This window comes from Dendrobium catenatum, unplaced genomic scaffold, assembly GCF_001605985.2.
Source record: "Dendrobium catenatum unplaced genomic scaffold, ASM160598v2 fragScaff_scaffold_396, whole genome shotgun sequence".
Classification (NCBI taxonomy): Eukaryota; Viridiplantae; Streptophyta; class Magnoliopsida; order Asparagales; family Orchidaceae; genus Dendrobium; species Dendrobium catenatum.
The window spans coordinates 107,992-132,269 of record NW_021318858.1 but is presented as its reverse complement, the minus strand read 5'-3'; the positions used below and the strand labels follow the sequence as shown (position 1 = coordinate 132,269).

The 24,278-nt window shown below is 35.8% G+C and overlaps 1 protein-coding gene across 1 annotated transcript; it reads right to left on the bottom strand.

Moving 5' to 3' along the window:
- Window positions 1-277: 277 nt before the first annotated feature.
- On the bottom strand, window positions 278-24,278 carry LOC110114147. Its single transcript, XM_020846921.2, has 8 exons — window positions 23,768-24,278; window positions 23,564-23,685; window positions 23,147-23,207; window positions 22,753-22,893; window positions 8,031-8,138; window positions 1,704-1,932; window positions 945-1,190; window positions 278-787 (listed from the first exon to the last, which is right to left on the bottom strand). The coding sequence occupies exons 1-8, from the start codon at window positions 24,191-24,193 to the stop codon at window positions 705-707; spliced, it is 1,416 nt and encodes a 471-aa protein (XP_020702580.1). The 5' UTR covers window positions 24,194-24,278; the 3' UTR covers window positions 278-704.

The following is a 24,278-nucleotide window of genomic DNA, read 5'->3' as shown; positions in this document are numbered from 1 at the left end:
CCTATGATTAGCATATAAGCCTCCTCATTGCAAGCTACAGAATGATTCATATAAAAACATATCATAAACAAATCATTAAAAAAAATTAAATAAAAATAAAAATATCATAAACAAATCATGGCCTCAAGCAAGAATAATATGGAACTTCTAAAATAATTAAATCTAAGATCACATGTTATCACATGTTACTTTAGTAATTCAAATCCACCTCCGGATTACCAAGGAGCAAATTATTGCGCTAAGGACGGCCACTAACTTGAGTATTAACTCCAACATGAAGATGAATAGTGGTGAGAAAGATTTATTGTTGAATTTAAGGTTAAAAATTTTAACGACATTACATGACCTCGAGTATTTTTCTGTTAAATTTACAATATAACTGAATTATCCCTCAAACATAACACAATGAAAACATATGTAACTTTCCTCCTGCTTCTACTATTAAACTTCAAATTTAACAAATTGGGCTGCCGCTACAAAAATACAACAGAGAAATTATGCAACTAGATTTTACTCAATCCAGCTATGACCATCGATCAAATAAAAAATGAATCAAGACCCTTCAGAGAACTTGCTCTTAATTCATTGAGTAGTACTAGGATTTGCATATGGCTGTTCTGCTTTGAACTGCTGAGAGCCTGAGATTGATCTTCTGATTCTAATTGCCTCGCCATAAAAACTGAAATCTGTTTATACTAAAACTTTCAATCAATCTTAAGCTTTTGTACAAACGTCTTTCCAGCTGATGCGATGATCCAAACCAATATAATTAAAGCCACAAAGTAGACTGCAAAAGGGAAGAGTAGTATTAAGCAAGACTAATATTCAAATATGCTAGTGTTCAAATATGAATGTTTTAAAGATTCTGCTCAGTAGTTGAAACCTAACATTATCACTGCTTTGACAAAAAAATTCTTGAAATGAAAAATCAACGATACACATACCAGCTAAGGTTCCAAAAAAAGCAAAAGCTAGCTGATGCCTACGAAACCATGGCAGCTCAACTTCCAAAACGCAATGTTGCCTATACTTTTCTTGTTTGTGAATTCTGTTCATTTTTTTCGGTTGCAACTCTGTAAGAGAGAATTTTACCATGTTGACAGAATTGCCATTGACACTTCTTACTTCAAACTTGATACTTTGAGGAATTGTATCCCAATCAATTTCAATAACCCCAAAGTTTTGTTTAGCTGATGAAAATCAACAATAAAGTTAGCTCTAAGAGTCCAATAATGTTTAATTCTTTAATATAATGGCTAATCTCTAGCAGTAAAAGTTGCAAGGTATTTCCAATGAATATCACAAAAGTTCACTATTAGTAGAAATAATTGGCAAGGTCTTTTCTTTTTTACTCACGAAATGCATATGATTGTTCCAGAAAGAAAAATATTCGAGCAAAACCTCATACAATTCCCTTTTTGTACTACCAAAGAAAAAGAAGCCTGAAAGGTACAATACTATGACCTAACATGAAAGTAAGAATTCTTTTATATATAATTATGCATCTATTTTTTTTATGCATCTTTTTTAATTATGCATCTAAAAGTTTAAGCAGTAGTATAATATATGTTCCATCTTCAAGCCGTACAGAAATAGAAAGAGCTTCAAAAATGGGAAAAATTCTAGATATTGCACCAAATGCACAACCAAATTATGTGATGCATGGAGTGAAGTCATGTCATTTGGAAAAAATATTGACATACCATACGTGCATGATTTATATTGGCATGTTGAGGAATACACTCTCATAGTTGTTGGCGTTAACCAGGCTGCTAACCTCAAAAGATAATCCAAGGGTGGAGGTACAGTCCTCTCAACAGCTTGAGTTAAACCACTTGAGGTGATGTCATATAATGGATACTCGCAACCACAGTCATAACGTGTAATCTCGGCAAAATGAACATCACCACTGATGAAAAACACTCCACTTCTCTGCATAAGATATACAATGTAAAAGTATTGTAAATTACACCAAGTTATCCAGAGTTTAATATATTTAAAATTAAATGACAACCTAACAGAAACTTATAACCGAATGAAATGATTCATTAAATATTTAGGAGTAATTTCTTGCATAGAAAACTAAATCCACAATTTCAAGCATGAAACCTGTGTTGTAAAAGTTGGGCCATATAATGTAGGCTCCGAAAATTCGGCCCCCGCCTTCCCCGCTGCTTTCAGGAGATTTTTAACGATTTAAGTTCCGGGGTAAATTTTGGGAAGACAGATCGAGATTGTAGATAAGATACTACTCAGAGATTTCGCCCTCATTTTGCGAGGACTTTATGATCTGAGTTCTTGTTTCCTATAGGAGCAAACCCCTATAGTTAATTACCTCTCTCGATAACGGGAGAGAACTTTCGATTAAGGTTAGTCCTCAATCAGATACGTAGAGAATAACATGTTATCTAGCATATACTAGCAGCATTGGCTTTTTGTATTTGAAGGGTTGATATTTAAATTGAAAATTTTCACCATCTTGCACTTAAAGCGGATGGTGGGGAAATGGATGATGGACCTGATCAAGATCCCATGGTTCCGTCATCCCGGGTCATCGTGGTCCTTGGTCTACTTAGTCAGAGGAGGTAGTCGACCCAACAACCTAACAGAAGGATCCTTGTCAGCAGCCATGGGTTGCGTCGTACAAGGATACCTTGTATACCTGGGGGGAGTGTTTGTTTAAGGGGACAAATTTGAATCCATCTTGGCTAACAGAGGGCTCTGTGTCCTATCGATTATACTCTATTTATTCATATCTCAAGGATTTGATGCCATTAGGAAGCATGCAGGCTCTGGCCATGACCATAATTTAATGGTGCCATTTGGCGGCGAACCATCCAGTTCAGCGGGCCCGGGTCATAATCGTTTATCCTACGATGCCATTTGACAACAAAACTGCCGGTTAAAAGACACGTGGCACGTCCCTACTAGCAGGAGACTGTTTGAGAATGAATCCAAGTGATATTCTCGAACAGAAACTATCTCTTTGTAAGCTAAAGTATTTTTTCATTTGTCTCCCTCGACAAACTGTTGTGGGCGGTAGATGGGGCTTTAAGTGATTTAATGGATTATTTTAATTTTAAATATTTTAGACTTAGATAATTTTTAGAAATTTGGATTTTCGGATATTTGGGACAGCATTTTTTTATTATTTGCTCTGGTTGAGCCCTACATTCAACACGACCATCATCGAAGTATATGGGCATTTTTATTTTATTGATTGAACTTTGTCGACTCTATCTAGTTGTTGACAGATAATTAGGTTTCATAAGCTTCATGCCGGTGAATTTATTTTGTCATATACTTTAAAGGCCTTATATGAATGTATAAAATAGATATTCCAGTCGACAACTTGACCGTATTTCTATTTGATAGTTCGAGCTGTGTCGACTTCTATCTATCTATTTAGAAGGATCGAGCCCAAACTGGGGTTCATTTAATGACCCGCGCAGTATCCCTAGACGTCACATGTATACCCATAACACGCTCGTCGGGGCCCATGCGGGTTTACAGTTATACGTGCATTTTGGTATACCTACTTGCATACATATTACAGTGCATGTACGGGGACATTTTGGGCATTTGATGAGTCTTCTATGGAAGCTTGTAGGAGCTTGTGTTTGTCGTATCATTTTTGTATTTGCACGTATATGATTTGTTAGATGTATGACCACTACTCATCAAGAACTAGCAAATCTCAATAATCTTATCCAACTCAATGTTCAAAACCTGGTTGAAGTGAGACTTGCTCACTTCATCTCTAAAGACGATTTGATCTGGAGTTCTCTTCCCAAAACTTGTATAGATATCAATAGGCAACTCCCAGGTTATGTTATCATCATCATTTTCTGCTATTGGCTAAAATAAATAATCAATCATTTTAACCTTGGATGAATGTGTCTTTACTGATGCCCTGTACTTCGGAGTCAATGGCCACTGCCTCTAACTAATAACTACGGCAATGAAAGACATCTCAGGCCATCCGGTAGAATCATACGAGATATATATTCCTAAAATAATTGTTGGAGTCCTTGAGATGATTGTAATAATAGGTTTCTTTTCTATTTATGATTGTGAGTTTAGGCCATAAAGCTTTGCGTTAATCATTAACAGCATATTTGTCAAATATTGATCATTAACTCTAGTGGGCACATTGCGTTATATGTTGACATTCACTTGAACGCATATAGATGTATCACATTATTGCATCCACTGCATGTCAAATCCTTCTGATAGAAACTAACATGTTGATTGTGGTATGGGTCTCCCGCAGTGTCATTGAACCCTTCTGCTTGTAGGAGATTGATATGTTTGGTTGGTGAATTGTCGCATTTACTTTCGTATCTTTAGTCGTTCATAAGAACTACCGTGTATATTTGTAGGACAGTTGACGTCCATCGTAGGGGCTTCAACATCTTTTTGCATGACCCGTGTAAATCCCATATGTTGGAATCAAATGATGTTGGTTGTATTTTACTTTGATCTTTTGGATATGGCTTTCATAAACAGTTCATCACATGCTGGATCCTTCTGCTGCTTGTAAGTGTCGACATGTATCACCTGCCACTTCCTGTACGTACACTAGTATTTCCTCGAATGCGCTTATGGGCGATGTTTCTTGTGCATAAGTCAAGGCTCAACTATAAGCTCCTTTATATATGTCGGCTGTCGTCCTTCACAAGGGATTGTTGTATTCCTTATTAAGTGGGTCCAATGTTTAAAATTGCGTATTCGGGTATTGAGGCGTTTTTCATTCGTGAGGCGAGGCGTAAGCCTCAAGGCGTTTTGAGGCGTAAGCCTCAAAACCAAAAGATTGCGTAAACATAAAATGATAATTTTTTATATACTAATGAGTGAATAATATAAAACATAAAAAAACATAAGATATTAAGTGAAATCAAAATATCTCAATAATAAGACAACATTTTTTTTTCTATTTGAACTTAATCAAATACAATAATAAGACAACATGAAATATAGTTCAACTCAAAATTCTATTTTTTCCAAATCCCAGTATTCTTTTCATTAACATATAATTCCAATTTCCAAAAATAAATAGTAGTGGCATATCACATTAAGAACTCATAAGTCATCAGCACAGTCATCACTAAGGGGTTCTTCATTTGAATCGTCATTATGGTGAACTGCTCTCTCCCCTTCTCCTCTCCTATAGAGTCCAATGTCGGGCATTTACTTCAAGATTTATGTAAATTTTATATATATAGCGTGAGGCGTAAGCCTCATGCCAATGAGGCGAAGCGGGCCTCAAGGCGGACCTCAACCAAGTTGAGGCGCAAGCCTCATAAAAAAACTCGAGGCGTAAGCATCGAGGCGTTTTTTACTGGAATTGCGCAATTTTAAACCATGAGTGGGTCGACATTGATTGCTAAAATATCACTGCATTCGTTGCAATTCTCTTAACGCTGTTCACAAATACACTGTACTCTTTGTTTATGATTATTGGTAAGTCACCGTATTAACTGTATGTGTATTATTGTCATTCATAGGTGATCAATTATGTATATCTTGCAAGTTACTTGATACTTGTCAAAGTCGTTATGTTCATTGCACATTATTGTAGTCTTTGCAATTATTTTGAGTCGCCAAATTGTATTGGATTTTGTTATCATCATTTTTTGTGAATAAATTAGGCTTGAAAAAGTTTAGTATATCAACTTGCAAGTTCTTTACTATTTACAATGAACTTGAAAAAGAACTTGCAATCATCAATTACTATTTTCATCCCAATTGAAATGACAATTCCTTGATGTTCATTTAAAAAAAAATTGTATCACTAAGTATAAGCATGTCATTACATTTTCCATCCAATCATTGCATGGATGATTGATGCTTGTCATTGTGTTAAATTACAAGCTTTTATTTTAGACATTAGATTCTATTCCATGTCATTCAATTAGGTCTATTTTCATGTTCAATTCGATGTCATTCAAGTGAAGGCTCAAATTCGAGTGCAGTTCGAGTTTGTGTCCATTACAGTTTTGAATCAAGTCTTTGCTTGAGTTCAAATCATGCCAGCCATATCCATTAATCATTTAAGTTTTGTGCCACTTTGCATTTTGCTTAGATTTAAGTCCAAGTCCAAGTCCCTTTTTTTGGTCAAAGTTTTGTCCTCGGTTCACAGAAAATTTCAGTAGTTTCCTAGCGTCTCCCCCGTTTAGGGAAAACTACAGGAGTTCTAGCCTGACCGTCACATCCAAATAGATGTGCATTATCGATGTAATTGTCAGGGGACACCCAATTCGTAGTCTTCATCCCCCACCACATCAAAAACGGTGTGCACGGGTCTTCAAAAACACCTCTTTGAAAGCATAATTGTTTCCCTGACGGCATTGAGACGCATACGGGTGCTTATATTTCTGTCCCGCCGTGCTAAGAAAAATGCGCACAGGGATCACCCACCTAGCTGTAAGCATCGCACCAAATTCCCTCCCACCACGCTAAGAAAAGCATACATAGGGGGTCCCTTGGCGTGTTGAAAACACCAAAAACAAGATTTTAGGAGATTACCCGCCTCGTCGCGAGGATCGCAAATAATTCCATCCCACCGTGCTAAAAAAAGCATGCGCATGGGTGGTTGTTCATCACGTTGCAAGTGTTGAAATGGGATTTCTCAAGTTTTGAAAATTATACCTTCACAAGTGGATTGACAGCGATGATCGAAAATGCACAAAACTCCTTTCCCCCTTCCCTCTCTTTTTATTTTTCTTTTTCCTTTTCTTTTTTTTTTTTGAAATCTCTTTTCTTCTTTTTTTTCTTTTCTTTTTTTTTCTAATAATAATATAAGAATAATAATTAATAAAAAATAATAACATAATTATTATAATTGATAATAACTAGAATTATTAATAATTATGTAACATAATTGTTATCATTAATAAGAATTATAAATATCATTAATTATAACAATGTAATTACTATAATTAATCATAATTATAATTATAAAAAATTATGATAACACAATAACTACTAGTAATTATAATTATCAACAATCATAATAACATAATTATTATAATTATTAATAATTATAATAATCATATTATTATAATTATCAATAATTATAATAACTAATTATGATTATCACTAATTAGGGATTACCAATGCGAGAGAGAGAGCAGAGACTACGGTGGGTTTTGGTTGAGTTGAATAGGGTTGAGTTGATTGAGTGAAGCAGGGTTTCGGCTATAGGTGTTCAGTCAAGGAAGGGTAGAGGCGATGGCTAGGGTAGGTCTTGGGTTAGGTCGGCAGAAGGCAAGGGTCGGAAGCAACGGAATGGAGTTCAGCTATGAGGGTCGGTCGACTTCGGCAGTGAGAGAGGATTGGGAATGTAGGAGAATCGGAAGGCTACTTGCGGATTAGATGGAATCAACACAGATGGAGGTCAATGAGGTTTCGGCTTCAACAAATTTAATGGATAAGACGACTCCCGTCAACATGGAAGGAACGGATGGCTTGTGGTGGAGTTCGGTCGGCATAGGTATGAGAAATGGGTTGGAGGATCGAAGAGGGAGCATCAGTTTGCGTGGCTTTCACGTGGATCGGAACAAGTAGAGGATCGAAGGTCTCGATTGATTCGGCAGGTCTTTCTTGCGATAGGTTGGAGATAGGCAGTCGGAAGAGATGGTTGAATGAATAGAGGGAGGTTCGGTTGGAGCACGGTTTTTGCTGGATGGGTCGGGACAGAGAGGCTTCTAAGCGGGAAGGAATCGGAGTTTGCGTATGAAGCTGAGAAGAAGAGAGTGTACCTCTCGTTTTAACAACACTAACATGGCGAGATTTTCACACAGGAGGAATGGGCTGGATGCGATAGTTCGGCGCCATTGTAGACTGCAGCACTATAGCAAACGACGGTTCTATACACAGGATTTGTGTATGGGCATAACAGGTAATGATTTTAAACCCCTTTTTGTTTCTTTTTATCTGATGTGGAGGTCAACATATAAATGTGAAAAATAATACAAGCTCTATTCACAAAATCCCATTGCCCCTATGCAATAAAATGAAATGCAAACCTCACTATCACTTATCAATTTGTAGAGACGTTCCCTTTCCTTTGGAAAATGTCCCCAGGATTCCACGTAAAAAATCGGACCAGTGCTTGCTGAAAGGTTTGAGACAATCTGAATAAAAATGTTAAATGAAATGTTAATATAAAAGCAAAAAAATGTGGCAACAAAGAAAATTTACTTTCTTTTTGGTTTTTAAGGTTCTTAAAAATATAATGATAATGGTAAATAATTAAAGAGTGCTGAATAATTCACACAATTACTTTCTTGAAATAAGAAAGAAATATTAGCATTCCTTCTATGGACTTGCAGCAATTGAAGGTGGGATACTGACGAGCAACCTTGGGTCAGAACTAGATATTTTGAGAAAAAGCTCATGATAGCAAGAAAGGGAGCAAGAGTGTCACAAACTTCTACCACTCTCACAAAAATTTGGCAAGAACTAGATATTTTCAAGCCAAATGACCGTTGCAGGTAGCGTGATTAATCACATCAAACTCATGCAGAAAACTAGAAAAAATGATTACCATATAGGTGTCAATAAAAATATAGAGACGCGTGGAAAAATCTTAGGAATTTATCCACTTCCCAAAATTAAGAAAGCATTCTTTGAAGTCCAAAGAAAACACAGAAAACAGAGAATAATATTTGGAGATTCCAAAAATACTCTCGTAACTTAAGAATCTGTTCCTACCATTAAAAAGTAGAACAAAACTTCGTATATGACCCAACTCGTTGAAAGATAGATAATATTTGGTGTGATGACTAAAAAGAGGATAATCATAGATGAAAAAAATGTTTTAAACTTTACAACAAACCACTAAGTCAAAATAATCCTAAAATTATCACAAAGACACGCTTATTAAACTAAAGCGAGAGAACAGTATGAAAAAAAGTGAAAATGATGATTTTTCTTGAACAAATAATAATTAGAACTTCTATACAAATTACTTCCTTGAAAACTTTATTGGTCTTCTTCCCTTCTAGCCCAAAAGATACCTTTTTTCTTGCTTTTGACATTACTAAATAAGGCTAGGAATACTTGAATATTGAATCAAGTGAATCTGATCAAAAGATGAATTGTGTTCACCTATTATATTCTTATACTTTCTTACATGTTATCCTCAAAGTCAAAGTTATTGATGGACATCTATATCCCCTATTTGTGTAATAAGGAACATTAAATTAAACCATGAAATTTGTATAAATTGTCTTAAATGTTCTAAATCTCTCTTTCTACCACTTGTTTATTAGCAAGATTGATGCAGGACTACTTAGATGACATGCTTATGGCTTCATTTTAGGCATTGCACAACTCTTTGATTAGAATAATTTTGGATTAAAATTATTAGCAATTCTTAACGTCGACTAAAACAAATAAAGAGATGCTTTGCGTAGGCTAAATCACATGCTCCAAGCTTTGAAATTTCAAGATAAATAAGACAATTGAAACAATGCAAAATAGTAGTCTTCAATTTAATCCCTAGTCTAACAATGAGATTTAGGATGCAAAGAAAGTACACTCAATAACCTATGAATTACTAGGCTTAGCAAGAGCACGTGGAGGAGACTTTTGTGACGACAATCACACCAGCGAGAATTTAGACTTAAAAGAAATTAGAGGCAAGTGAAAGAGAAACCTTTGCTTAAGGAGACGAGGAGATCCTCCACTCGATGCATTCAAAATGCTCGTCAATGGCTTCCGTCAACGCGAACAAAATGCGATCCACGTATTCTTCGATTGTGTGGTCAATCTCCGGAATCACGTCGAAGAAAGTGGACCCAAGGATGTCGGTGAAGCTGTCGTCGTCCCAAGTGATGCCGTACTCAGTCTCCGGATCCGCCATTCATAGGGATTAATGGTTGAAGTTCCCACGGTAGCGAGTACTCTTGAAGAAGGTCATGGGCAATGAGATAAGAAACTTTCTTCAAGTTGTGGTAAGGAACAATCTCAGATTTCCTTCTCAAAATCTGAGAGAAATCTCAGATTTTGTGTTTAGGAAATAGAGGAACAGTAGAAGAATTAAGGTTTAGAACTTGTATGAGGAATAAGGGAGAAAGTGGGGATTTGGTAGAGAAAAGAGGGGGCGGGTGAAAGAGGGAGACGGGTGTAGGAGGCGACAATGCAGAGAAAAGAAAAGGGAAGAATTGCTTTATTTCCAAAAATGCAATTACCACTTAGGCAATAAATTAATCCATTCCAGGTTAGGGGAATTCGGTAAAGAGGAGTTCCGTGGCTTTCAAATTATTTCCTAAGTATTGTGTTGAAGTTAGGAAATAACTTGATAAGGGATTAATGGGAGATGGCATGGGGCCGGCGGCAAGTATGGGTGGGGCTTTGATTGATGAGAGCAATGGAAGATTCCTAATTTAGGTTTCAAAATTAGGGAATATTTAATTAAAATCCTCTTGAATTCAAAATTCAAAATTAGATCTAAATCAACTACTTTCCTAAAATAGAAGAGCTAATTTAGGAAATAATTTGAGTTCAAATTTGAATGAATTTGAATTTCAAATTGATCCCAACTAAGCCCAACCTAATCAGAAAACAAAATAAAATAGGCAAGTGGATTAGTGGCCGGCAGCTATGGCCTTGGCCGGCGGCAAGGGGAATTGGGGATGCTTGGCCGTGGAGTTTGGAAAGGGAGGGGGATTGGGTGAGGTAGCTTTGGCCGTGACGGGGAGGAGGATGGGTGGAGGGTTTTGGAAGCTCGACGATGATGCGATGACAAGAAAAAAAAGGAGATAAAACCACGAACCCGGCCGTCTCCAAGGTTGGTGGGTGATACGTCAATCTCCCTCTCCAGGGGATCTCTCCAAAACTCTCCAAGAACTCTCAAAGGCTCTCAAACACAAGTGCAGGAAAATTCTTCATAATCATTCATTAGCTCAAAACAAAGGAAATGAGGCTATAAATAGTCGGGTACAAAGACTTAAGAAAATAAAAGACCAACTTGCCCTTTGGGCTTACATGCGACCACTCCCATGAAAGGGGTACAAAGGGAAATAATAACGACACCTAAAAAAAATAGAAAATGCATAAATAAAATAAAATACAATCATGACTCAGAAATACAAGGATTCGATCGTGGCCATAAATCGGCGGTCACGTCTCTGATAAACCTTCCATGCTGATCTGATGTACCCATCATTCTCCCGGGGTGGGAGAAAACTCGACTCGTCAAATAAGAATCTTTGGCGCTCATAGATCTCTAGTGCATTTGGATCAATCTGCTGCAACTTCTCGCGATCTAGCCACGTATCATCTGACTCGGGCTTTCCTTTCCACCTGATCAAATATCTTCTTCGTCCTCCTCTTGTGGATATGATTTCATCACTTAAGACTGCCTCCACTTGCTCTGCTATAGGAAATTTGGGAATATTTAGTAGTGGAGGTAGGTTTGGGATCTCACAGGGTGGGTTCACACAAGGCTGTTTTGATAGTGGATTTTGTGGGTTAAAACCAGGACCTTCATATGCCACTAAGTCTTCTATGGTAAAAGAGGGATTTATATTGAAATCTGCAGACAGATCAACTACATAAGCATTGTCATTAATTCTCTTAAGTATTTTGACAAACCCAGCACTCTTTGCATGCAATTTCTTAACTGTTCCCGGAGGGAACCGTTCCGGACGAATCCGCACCATAACAAAATCACCAACCTCAAAAGTTTTAAATCGACGTTTTAAATCTGCATGTAATTTATATTCCTGATTATTCTTTTTAATTTGTTGTGCAATGTCTTTATGAAGTTCATGAAAATGAGATGCAAATGCTGATGCAGACTCAGAAATCCTATACCTAGAACTCATGGGTATCAGATCTAACGGCTGTCTAGGTTTGAACCCATATACAATTTCGAAAGGACTTAAGCCAAGGGTACAAGTCACTTAATCATGGTAGTCGAGTCCAACTAGGATACGCTCAGATAGGGAGGCTCCAGGGGCTAGATCTAAAACATAAGAATTGACTATCATCGGGGGTAATGGATCAGGAAGATGGATCTCCACAAGCCTACTAGGTACGAGCTGACTCTCAAGAGGGACAGATTCGTTAGACTCAGTGGGAGTCTCACGATCGACTAAGGTGTGTGAAGGGGCACTCGAGGTTATAGCGGTTATCAGATTTAGTCCCTTCTTGGTTTTAACAGAGCTGGATTCAGGCTCATCCGTATCCCGAGGCTGTAATGACACTAGCTTGATCTTTTTGCCCTTATGTTCAAACACGCAGTTGTTTGAAAGACCATAGATGTGGACATCGTTGTCAAATAGCCAGGGACGACCTAGAAGGATTTGTCCCACATTCATGATCCACACATCACACCAAACGTTCTCCTTATAATCAGCGAAGGAGATGGGTATGACGCTTCGTTCCGTTACCTCCAAGGCAGAGGTGTTGACCGAAGCTAACTTATAGGGGTTGGGGTGGGGAACGGCAGACAAGCCAAGCTTAGACACCATGCTGGAGGAGACAGCATTGATGCAGTTGCCACTATCCACGACGACTTTACAGTTCTTATCCTTGATCTTGGTATGAGATGATTACAAATGAAGGGGAGGGTCCTATTTGAATCTTCGGGTCCATAAATTTTTTTTTATATTTTCTTTAGCATCAACATAAAATATATCAATCTTTCTAATTCTGTTGATTCTTCTATAATAATTATGTAAGGTCGGAACAATTCTCCAATAGGTATCTATGTTATGTAGATAGGAGAAATATACACTTTTATTCTTATAGCCTATATCATCATCAATACCTTCACCATTCTCATCATCCTCAATCATCATCAAATCTAAATCTGATTCTAGTTATCATCTTGATTAGAAGCTTTATAATTTTTAAATCTTATGGACATACTTTTATCATCATTCAAGAAGGTTGAATATTCAATTGGGATTATCATAGAATTTTCCTCTCATAGGGGAGAAATATTTCATTCTAATCCTGCAAGTGATTCAAAGTCAACCTCTTTTGGCATAATGAACCTAATTCTTTTGGAGGTTAGAGAGTTTATAACATTCTCAAGTTTCATCTTGAATTTAGTTTGGATGCTACTCATAGTTTTGCCAATAACAACTATATCAAGACATATATTATTTTATTGGAAATTTTCATAACCTTTACTATGCACCAAGATTTTAACAAGCTTTTCAAAGTTTTCTATAATCATGGTGATATCATGAACAAAAAAAGTAATTCCAATATTATTGTTCATTCAACTTCTATGAATCCAATTATTGATTCATTTGGAGTGCTAAACCAAGAATCAAATAAGACTTTACCTACAGTTTTTTTTTTCTAACCATGCCTCTTAAGTCCAAACACAACAAGACCGTTATGGATATATCGATGCTTGTGCTTTTATTTATTTATTTTTTAGAGGCTTCATGAGAGATTAAGTTTACTCTGACCTCAGAATTATCAAGACAATGAAGTGAAACTTCTTTGTACAGTCTAAAAAGTCCTGTAATGACACTGAAATATCTTTGTGAATATAGTTTCGAAGGTTTAAAATGATTAGTATTAGAATGTCTAGAGTGAGATGTGGATGCTGTTTATCACTCACCGAGAGAGGAGATGAAAATACCTTCACTGTCAAAAAGAAATAAAATAAGAATATTCAATGATTGGGTATTAAGTGCAGATGTTGATTTGGTGTTGTGGATAGGAAATAAGAAATTTAGTTTAAATCCCGCCAAATACAAGAAATTTTATTTTAAAAAATTAATAAAATATTTAAGATACGCATGTCAGACACGCGTGTTCAATTTGTATTTAATATTTTTAATCGGACATATTTTCGGCGTGTTCGACATGTGTCGGAGGAGTGTCGGACGAGTGTCGTGTCGGATACGGTGTCGGACACTGCACACCTCTTTGAGGAGAAGTGTCGGTGCATGATAGTATAAGACATATGACATAGTTGAAAGCATATCCATATGATCTAACAATCATGACATTTCACTTTTAGCATACATGTAAATTTTCATTTAAATGGTATATGGAGATGTTAGAGTTAGTGTTTCCTATAAAGCTCTAGCTCATTCCCTCGTTTTGGGACATTTTTTAGGAGAACCCACTGCAAAGAATGACTGACCACCCTTGGTTCACCTACAAATGCAGATGACCGGATGACAGGTTCCTCTTATGTCTTTTTAGTTGTAGTTTTCTTTTTTTTGGTGGTTTAGCATGAATGATAGATTTTTAAACTACCTTAGTATATATGAAATGATATGAAATGAAATGCAATGTTTAATATAATTTGAAAAATATTTCGAGGCGCTTTTAGTTTCTTTTGAAGTGTTTTAGATTGTTCAATGCATGATTTAAGAAAAGTTTATGTTCTGAATGTCCGACATCTGTTCCCTCCTCGTCTGCACGAGCTCACCGGGCCGAATTGTGACAAAACATATGTCAAGCTTTTTCAATATACGAGCTCCACCTTCTTTAATATTACACTATTTGAATTTAGGCCCCAAAAAATCAACATCATGGTAGTCATTATTAGTCATAAACATCTTCATTTCTTGTGACCCTTGTGAAAAACAAATTTATTTCCTCCCCTTTTATCATCTTTAGATAAAAGACAATTGAAATCTATAACAATAACATATGGAATATCTTTAGAAGAATAAAACTCCAATCTATTCCATAAATCTCTCCTTTTGAAGTTATCTTTATTCTCATAAACAGTAGAAATAACCCAAACACGTTTATTAAAAATATTCAACTCTCCAATCACAGAATGTGAAGAAGCTTCCAACATAGAAAAAGAAGCAATGATAGATCTCCATAATACAAGAATACCACCCGACATTCCCTCAGAAGCAAGATGAAAAAGAAAATCTAAATAAACTCAAATAAGCTTATAAATCTCCATCCTATCAATGGATGATAATTTTCTTTCTCCAATAAACCAACAAAAAATACATTAAAATTTTTCACAAACTCTTTAAGGTATAGAGAAGCTTGCTTCTTTCTAGCTCCTCTACAATTTAAAAATGCAATTGAAGACATGATTATTGTTATGTAACGAACCACCACCCCTTTCTTTATTCATCATATCAAGTTTTCTATTTCTAGGAAGAAGCTTAACATGACCTAAAGATTTAAGTTTAGTATTAACTGTACACACACACCGAGGGAGTGTAAAAACTTGTATTTTTTAAACTAATTGTACTGTACTATTCTGGGATCATACGAGACAATTCGATTTGAGTGTTCCTCTAGAAAACAGTTAATCTAACCATGCCTTGTAAATTTTCTTTATATTGTACGAACTATACGAAATTACTTTTGCACATACGACGTAAAGAGTACGAAATGGGCTCCTCCATGTTCGTACCATACGAAGCATGATTTGATTTAACTAGTTCGTACTGTACGATGTAGGGTTCGTACAGACGAGTACAAGAGTACGAAATGGGTTCGTACATAATCGGATCGTCCAAACTTGTTCAATTTTTGAACTATTCGTACAATACGATGTTAGTTCGTACAAACGAATTTGAACTATTCGTACGGGATACTATGTGTTCGTACGGGACACTATGTTTTCGTACGGGACACTATGCGTTAATACGGATGATTCGTACGAGACACTATGCATTTGTATGGGTAATTCATACGGGACACTATTCATTTGTGCGGGATGGTATGCGATCGTATAATACAATCGCAAGACAGTTTTCTTGCAATTTTTAGTTTTTAGAAGGTTTTTAATGTCCTTTTAATATAAGGAGTCCTAAAAACTATCACAAAACGCCTTTGTTGTGAATTTCTCTTGAGAGTGGTCATTGAGTGTGAGTTTGGGAGAGATTGTGAAAGTGAAGTATGAGAGATCAAGTGAGAGGGGTTGTGAGGGATTCACAAGGTTACCCAAAGCGAGGATCTCTTTGTTTCCTTCAAGTTTCTGCCCATCTCCTCTGAAGGCTCTTAAGTGAAGTTCTTCAACATTGGTCACGGGTTCTCTGCCTTCACCAGGAGGGTGAAAAAGCATGCCGGTTCTCTGCCGACACTTGGAGGGTGTGAAAAGATGTCGGTTCTCTGCCGACACTTGGAGGGTGTGAAAGGACGATGGCTCTCTGCCGACACTTGGGGGTGTTAAAGTATGACGGTTCTCTGCCGCACTAGGGATAGGTGGAAGAGAGGAATTGTAAAGGCTTCTCTGACTTGTTATGGGGGCAAAAAGAGAGTCACTTTGGTATAGTGCAATATCTGAAGGAGTTTCCATGGAGTGGATGTAGGTCTAGATGGACCGAACCACTATAAAACTTGGTGTTCTTCTGTTCTTTTTTATTTTCTGCATTTTTATTTTACGCATTTTTGAAATTCTTTTGTGTTAAAATTATAAATTAATTTTCTAAAATTTATCAAGAGTTTTTTAAAATACCAATTCACCCCCTTCATTAGGATAATTGTGTAGGTCTAACAACCTATTTGGAATCAACAAGTGGTATCAGAGCTTTGTTTCAAAACTTTAAGTTTAGACTACTTTTTGAAAAAGATAATGGTTACTTTTGAAAACCGTAACACACCTGAAGAATATTCGATCACTAGAACCACCTTTATTTAAAAATATTTCTTTTGATTTTTGAAAAATTCGAATGTTTACTTTCTTATAATCAATAGATTATCGAATGTGGCATATAATTCAAACTGACTATTATATACCGTCACATATTATAGATGGAATCAAAACCGATATACCAATTTTTGAACGGAGTAGAGTAGAACAAATTTATGCTTAATTGAATGCTAAATGTATGAATTGTTTGTTCTGTGCTTTATATTATGAAGATTATATAAAAATCTCTACATGCACTACCGGCAAAAAAATTTGAGATAATTTATGCATTACATATGAAGATATTAGTGAAGTCAAGCAATCTAAGTTAAATATTTTTATGTATGACTATGAACTCTTTAGCATAAAATCTTATGAGACTATCTTAAACATGTTTACTAGGTTTTCACAAATAGTAACATCATTGCAAGCTGTAGGTAGAGAAGTTTCAAACTTTGAAACAACAACAACATCAAGCCTTTATCCCACTACGTGGGGTCGGCTACATGAATCCTTTTTCTCCATTGTGTCCTATTAAAAGTCAAATTCTCGTTTAAATCTAATAAAGAAAGGTCATTCCTAATATTTTCTAACCAAGTCTTTTTAGGTCTACCCCTACCTTTCTTAACATAAGTCAAATCTAATACCTCTACTCTCCTAACCGGGTCATCGCAAGGCCGCCGTTTTATGTGACCAAACCATCTAAGGCGACTTTCTCTAATCTTATCTTCTACTGGAGCTACTCCAACCTTTTCACGTATATGCTCATTTCGTATCCTATCTCTAAGGGTAAAGCCACTCATCCACCTGAGCATCCTCATCTCTGCCACACTTAACTTAGTATTATGCTTCTCTTTTAAAGGCCAACATTCGGCACCATAAAGCATTGCAGGCCTCACTACCATCTTATAGAATTTTCCCTTAAGTTTGAGGGGTACATTTCTATCACATAACAAGCCCGATGCATTCCTCCACTTCAACCATCCAACTTGAATTCTGCTGATAATATCCCCATCTATTTCACCATCACTCTGAACAATAGATCCAAGATATCTAAAACGTGTACTTTATCAAACTTTGAAAAAGTAAATAAAATTTTACGATGTCTACCTGAAAAATTTAATGGTAAAGTCACTGCTATAATTGAATCAAAAGATTTGAATGATTATACTATTGATAACTTAAATGGCTCACTCATTATTAATGAGCAAACTGTGAGTCAGACTTTTGAATGCAGGTGAAATGATAGTGCTAAAAATTGACGACATGGAAAAAATCAACTCAATAGATGATGAAAGTAAGGAGACAGCATCGATAATGAGAAAATTTGAAAAGCTACTAAAGTGCAAGCATCAACATCAATAAAAGAGGAATAAATGTAAAAATGATAAGAATATTATGAATTTCTCTAAAGTAATTTGCTTTGGGTGAAGAAAATCCAGTCATATTAAAAATGAGTGTCTGAACTTAAAAACTTTTCCTATAATGAAAAACAGTAAAAATAAGCAAATTGTAATAATGGCAAATGATAAAAAGTAAAAAATTTTTTGGGCAGACCTAACTTCTGAATCATCAGACTAGAAGCAAGATGATGTTTAAAATTTTGTTTGTATGTTATTAATGTGTGCGTGCATTTTTTTTTCTTTTCTTTTGTGAATGTGTTTAATTTTCTGTGCTATTTTTTAAGATATGTTTATTTATATTCTTTCTATCATTTGTAAAATTACTCTAATTAACACACATTTCACATTTTGTTTTTTATACACTTTAGAGAATCAAATCACTTTTCAATTTTTTTTTTTAAATGAAACATTTACCTCATATTTTATTGAATTTTTATGTAAGTTGTGGTTGACTTCTCTAAAAACAGTGAAAAGAAAAAACTCATGATTTTGTCTCTCTATCTCATTTCTTAATGAGACTAATTTACTTTTGAATCAAAATCTTCATCAAATTATAAATTGAATTTTGAAATTAAACTTTTTTCATAATTTTTTCTATCTCATAGGGATCTTTGCAAGTTGTTGAATCAACTTCATTATTTTATTAATCAAGCAGTTCATTTTTGCTAGTAGAATGAGTTTTCTTTTGTTTTTGAAATTACATTAAGTGTTAAAAAGAAAAGAAGTACAAAATGAGCCCAAAGCTAAAAAGATGCACAATGACGCCATATTTGAAAAGATATACAAAGTGTATCAAAAAATTAAAAGTTGCGGAAAGTACACCAAAAATTAATAAAGAGACAAAATGAGCCCACAATAAATTTGCTTACATTTCTTGTATTTCTTAAAACTTGAGAAAACTCTTATATCTATTAATACTTTTGATATTTGAGTTTGAAAATCATGATTATAGATTTATCAATTTTTGCATTAATCTTTTATTAAATATATTTCATGAAAGGATTAGCGTTTCTTTCTCTAATTTGTTCCTTGAGTTTTGAAAAGATTAGTGTTTCTTTATCTAATTTGTTCCTTGATTTAGATGTTGACTTAAAAAATTTTTGAGCCTTTGAAGGAACTTGAGCTAGGATTAACAAATTTTGAATATCTAACCTTTCTGGATTATGTATTGTCAATTCATGTCCTACTAAGTTTTTGAATAAAATAAAGAGGTAACTTTCTCATTCTAAGAAAATTTGCAAAAACTTCAAACTGATTCTTCTATAACATAACCTTCACCTGATTAGGGCCCGTTTGATCTTTAGAATTTTTTTCAAATTTTTATTTTTGCGCTCCTCTTTTTTTGATAATGTCTAAGGGGGAGAATGTACTATTGTATTTATTTCGTACAAGAATTTTTTTTTAGAAATCTTTTTGTTATTTAAAAAAAAATTGTTTTAATTTTCCCTATTTTTAAAATGATTATCTTAATGAGGGGAAGAATATGAGAGAAATAAAACTTAATTTGCAAATTCAACCAGTAATATTTGACATCATCAAAAAGGGGGAGATTGTTGCGACTCATTACTCACGAGTTTATATTTTTTATGATAACAAATATTATGGCTCACATCATTATATTTCATAGTATTTTTCATTCTATACTTGTTTTGTGTGTATACTAACATTTTAGAAAAATCATACTCCAGAATGCCGAAGACTTAAAAATATATTATATTAGGATTTCATGTAATGAAGTCTATAATTTTTCTTTTTTTTTTAGTTTGAGAGAGTATGATTGTAATTGGATAATCGTACACACACACTGGGGGAGTGTAAAAACTTGTATTTTTTAAACTAATCGTACTGTACAATTCTGGGATCGTACGGGACGATTTGATCTGAGTGTTTCTCTAGAAAGAAGTTAATCGAATCATGCCTTGAAAATTTTCTTCGTACTATTCGTACTTTACGAAATTACTTCGTACATACGACGTCCAGAGTACGAAATGGGCTCCTCCATGTTTGTACCATATGAAGCATGATTTCATTTAACTAGTTCGTATTGTACGATGTAGGGTTCGTACAGACGACTACCAGAGTATGAAATGGGTTCGTACACAATTGTACCGGCCAAATTTTTTCAATTTTTGAATTGTTCGTACATTATAATGTCAGTTCGTACAGACAAATTTGAACTATTTGTATGGAACACTATGCATTCGTACGGACGATTTATATGGGACACTATGCATTCATACGAGTGATTCGTACTGGACACTATACGTTCGTACGAGACATTATACATTTGTACAGGCAATTCGTACAGGACACTATTCATTCATAGGGGACGGCATGCGATCACATAGTATGATCGTAGGATAGTTTTCTTGCAATTTTTAATTTTTGGAAGGTTTTTCATATCCTTTCTATATGAGTCCTAAAAACTGTCACAAAACACCTTTGTTGTGAATTTCCCTTGAGAGTGGTCATTGAGTGTGAGTGTTTCGTAGAGATTGTGAGAGTAAAGTGTGAGAGATCAAGTGAGGGGGTAGGTTCTTAAGTGAGGGATTCACAAGGTTACCCAAAGTGAGAGATCAAGTGAGGGATTCACAAGGTTACCCAAAGTGAGGACCTCTTTGTTTCCTTAGAGTTTCTGCCCATCTCCTCGGAAGGCTCTTAAGTGAAGTTCTTCAACATCGGTCGTGGGTTCTCTACCTTCACCAGGAGGGTGAAAAAAGACGACAATTCTCTGTCGACACTTGAAGGGTGTGAAAGGACGACGATTTTCTGCCGACACTTGGAGGGTGTGAAGGACGACGGTTCTCTGCTGATACTTGAAGGGCGTGAAAGGACGACGGTTCTCTGCAGACACTTGGAGGGTGTGAAAGGATGACGATTCTCTACCGAAACTTGGAGGGTGTGAAAGGACGACAGTTCTCTGCGCATCGGGGATTGGTGGAAGAAAGAAATTGTAAAAGCTTCTCCACCTTGCAGTGGGGGCAAAAAGAGAGTCACTTTGGTATAGTGCAATACCTGAAGAGAGAGTTTTCAGGGAGTAGATGTAGGTCTAGTTAGACCGAACCACTATAAAACTTGGTATTTTTCTGTTCTCTTTTATTTTCCGCATTTTTATTTTACGCACATTAATGTTTATAGTTGAAAAATATTTTGTGCTAAAATTATAGATCGGTTTTCTAAAATTTACCGAGTTTTTTAAATTACCAATTCACCCCCCCCCCCCTCTTGGTTAGCATTGAGACAATTGCGTAGGTCTAATAACCTATCCGGAATAAACAGAATTAATGATGACAAAGGCATTGAATCCATATCGGACTCTGCTCCAGCACCTGATTGTATTGAAGAAAAATTTTAAGTTGTTGGCCAGCAAATCGCTCCCAGCTTCTTTGACAGAAGGATTACTCACTTGTTCTGTCTTTAAATTAGGCCTTTTCAAACTATTTTCACCATAAGACCCATTAAGATTTCCTCTAGAATTCCTAGATTCAATACATGGATCTGCCTTCAAACTATTCTTAACCCATACATTATTCTGAACAAATCTTCTTCTATTAAGAGGTTTTCCCTTGTTCGTCCCATAAATAACATGAATCCAAGGACCATACTTAACATTTTTCCCATCATCATCCGGACAATTCCCATTAGTTTGAACAACAGAACTATCATGAACAAATTTACTTTATTCTTTATAAGCCTCTTTTAACAGTCAATACTGATTTAGCAACAACAACTACAACAGCAGAAGATTTGACAACAACATAAGGAACTTCCTTGACTTCTCCGATGACTTCCAAACAATCATTCATGATGTGTCCAATTTTATCACATTTGAAGTAGAAATTTCAAATCCTTTCATATTCAATTTTTTGATAGAAACAGCCTGAAATACGTTCTACCCAAACTCCCAATTGAAGCTGTTTATCTAGCAAGATCCGGACACAAAATCTCGCATACTCTCTTCTACCCCACTGAAACATGTTACCATCAATCATCAAAGGTATTCAAACCTTAGAAGCAATTCTGCTAATATTAATCTCATCCCAATATTGTAAAGGGTGGTGGGGCATCCTTATCCAAACAGGGGCTAATAAACCCTTCAAAGATGACTGAGAAAAACTGGGAGACCACTTATCTAACCCTATAATTTCTCCTTTACGTGCTAACATATTCTAAAGTATTTTCCTTCAACTAACTTTTAACAGAAGGTTATATCCTCGAATATAAATTCCCATTCACCAGTATACTTAGATCTACGATATCCACAGCTTCACACCTACTAATCGCATGATTTTTTTTTTTTTTTAAACCATGCAAGGCTGGATTTGAACCCCTCACCTCACGCACTTTGTAAGCTAGGGCAACACGAGATGAGCAAATGCTAATTGGGCTTATTTTATTTTTCATTAAATACTGAATTCAAATATCTTATAATTGGTACTTAGTCTTTTCCTAAGTGACCCGAAATGCAAAAAATTGCTAAAATTGGTGAATTGTTGCTAGAATTGCTGAAGAAACTCACTGCAAAAAAAATTCCGTAAACAAACTGTCGGGAGCTAAAATAATACCACTGCATTTCTGTCGCTTGGTCAAAAATTCAAAAATCATATGTCAGCTCACGTTAAGCAGTCATTATGCAATAAATGGTTCTTTCGGAAACAGTTCCAGTCAGTGTGAGGATTATGCAGTAGCCTTCTACATGCAAAATAAAAATTCACGAATCAATTATTTTTTTAAGGAAAAGAAAATTCTAGTTACCTGAATAGAAGATGCTATAATCGTAATTTCAGAACCTGGACCATAAAGCTCTTTCTCTAGCCATTCCCATTGTGATTCCCCCAATATAGTTCCATCACTGAACAACGGATCCCTATGATATCTTGTATCTAAAAGAATAACCTGAGGAAGCACAACCAGAGACCATGATAGAATCAACTCGAAGCAGAGCTGGTCTGTAATTCGGATTAAAAGTATAGTTCAACAAGTAATTTTGGTCACCTACTTCATCAGCAATGTCATAACTAAGAAAATCAATGATACTAAAAGAATAGGAAGAATAAAACATCATTAGACAATTTGAACTTTTTTGCCTGATTCATTATTCTTTTAGGAGATAAAAGCCACCTGGAAGCCTAAATTTCAGACCACTAACCTTTACTTGCTTTCCCTTGGGGCCAAACAAATAAGAAGCATAGACACCAGCTTGTCTTCGCCTACAAAAGAGAAGACACGCAGACTTATTATTATCGCATACATTAAAGGGAAGATTTACTAACTTTCCCAATAGATTAAATGAGTAAACAATTAAAACCAGATTCAAAGATAATGGAAGTTGACTACATTGTTAAATTATTGTACTTGCTGACATCAAATGACAAAATTAAATTGAACTTCCAGCCAATGCAAGTTAAAAAAAGTGCGAATTTGCGGTATTACTTCACATTTGCACTACATTAGGCGGGCATTCATATAAAAGTTGAAATTATCAATATATCAACGAAACGGAATCATTAATGAAAGTAATAGAAATATAAAAAGTTATCAATAATATCTTTACTATAAAAAATACCGAGCGCTATCTTCGGGCTCATCAAGGAAATCTAACAGAAGCCTTTGACTAGTATTCTTCTCAGAAAATTCTTTCCCTGCATCGTTCAATCCATAGTCATGGTCATCCCATGTGCCAATAACCTGCAAATAAGTTCAATTGGTTTCCACTGAAGACATTAAAATCCTATAATCTAAAATCAAAACAATACTAAAACGAGGTAACCTGAGCACGTTTCCTCAGCTGGGAATAACCAGGCTGGGCCTTAGCGAGTTGATAGCGCCGACGCATCTCACTTTCTTCGGACGGGAAGAACCTAGGAGTGTTCTTCAAAGGGCCGAAGGTGGCCTCACGGCCGAAAAACCTTAAGGGACGGCGGTTATCACCATAAATGTTGTCGCCGAGCCAAATAAAGAGTTGGGGAGCGAAATCGATGATCGCGTTCCAGATAGGCTGCGGGGCGCTCTGGTTAGCACATGAGCCGAATGCTATGCGAGAGACGACGGCGTCAGAAAGATAAGGAAACTGGGGTTTCGGGAATCGGATTTCTCGCTCACGTGTCTCAGAAGCTATTATTTTGCAAAGATTGGAAAAGTAGACGAGAAGAAAGAGGAAGGGAAGCAGGCGAGGACGGACGAGTGGAGCTGTCATTGCTGGTGTGCGATTATGCAAAGCTGCCAAAGGTTTTTGCCTCGACTTCTCAGCAGTAGATGGAGAAATCTTCGGAACCGCATAA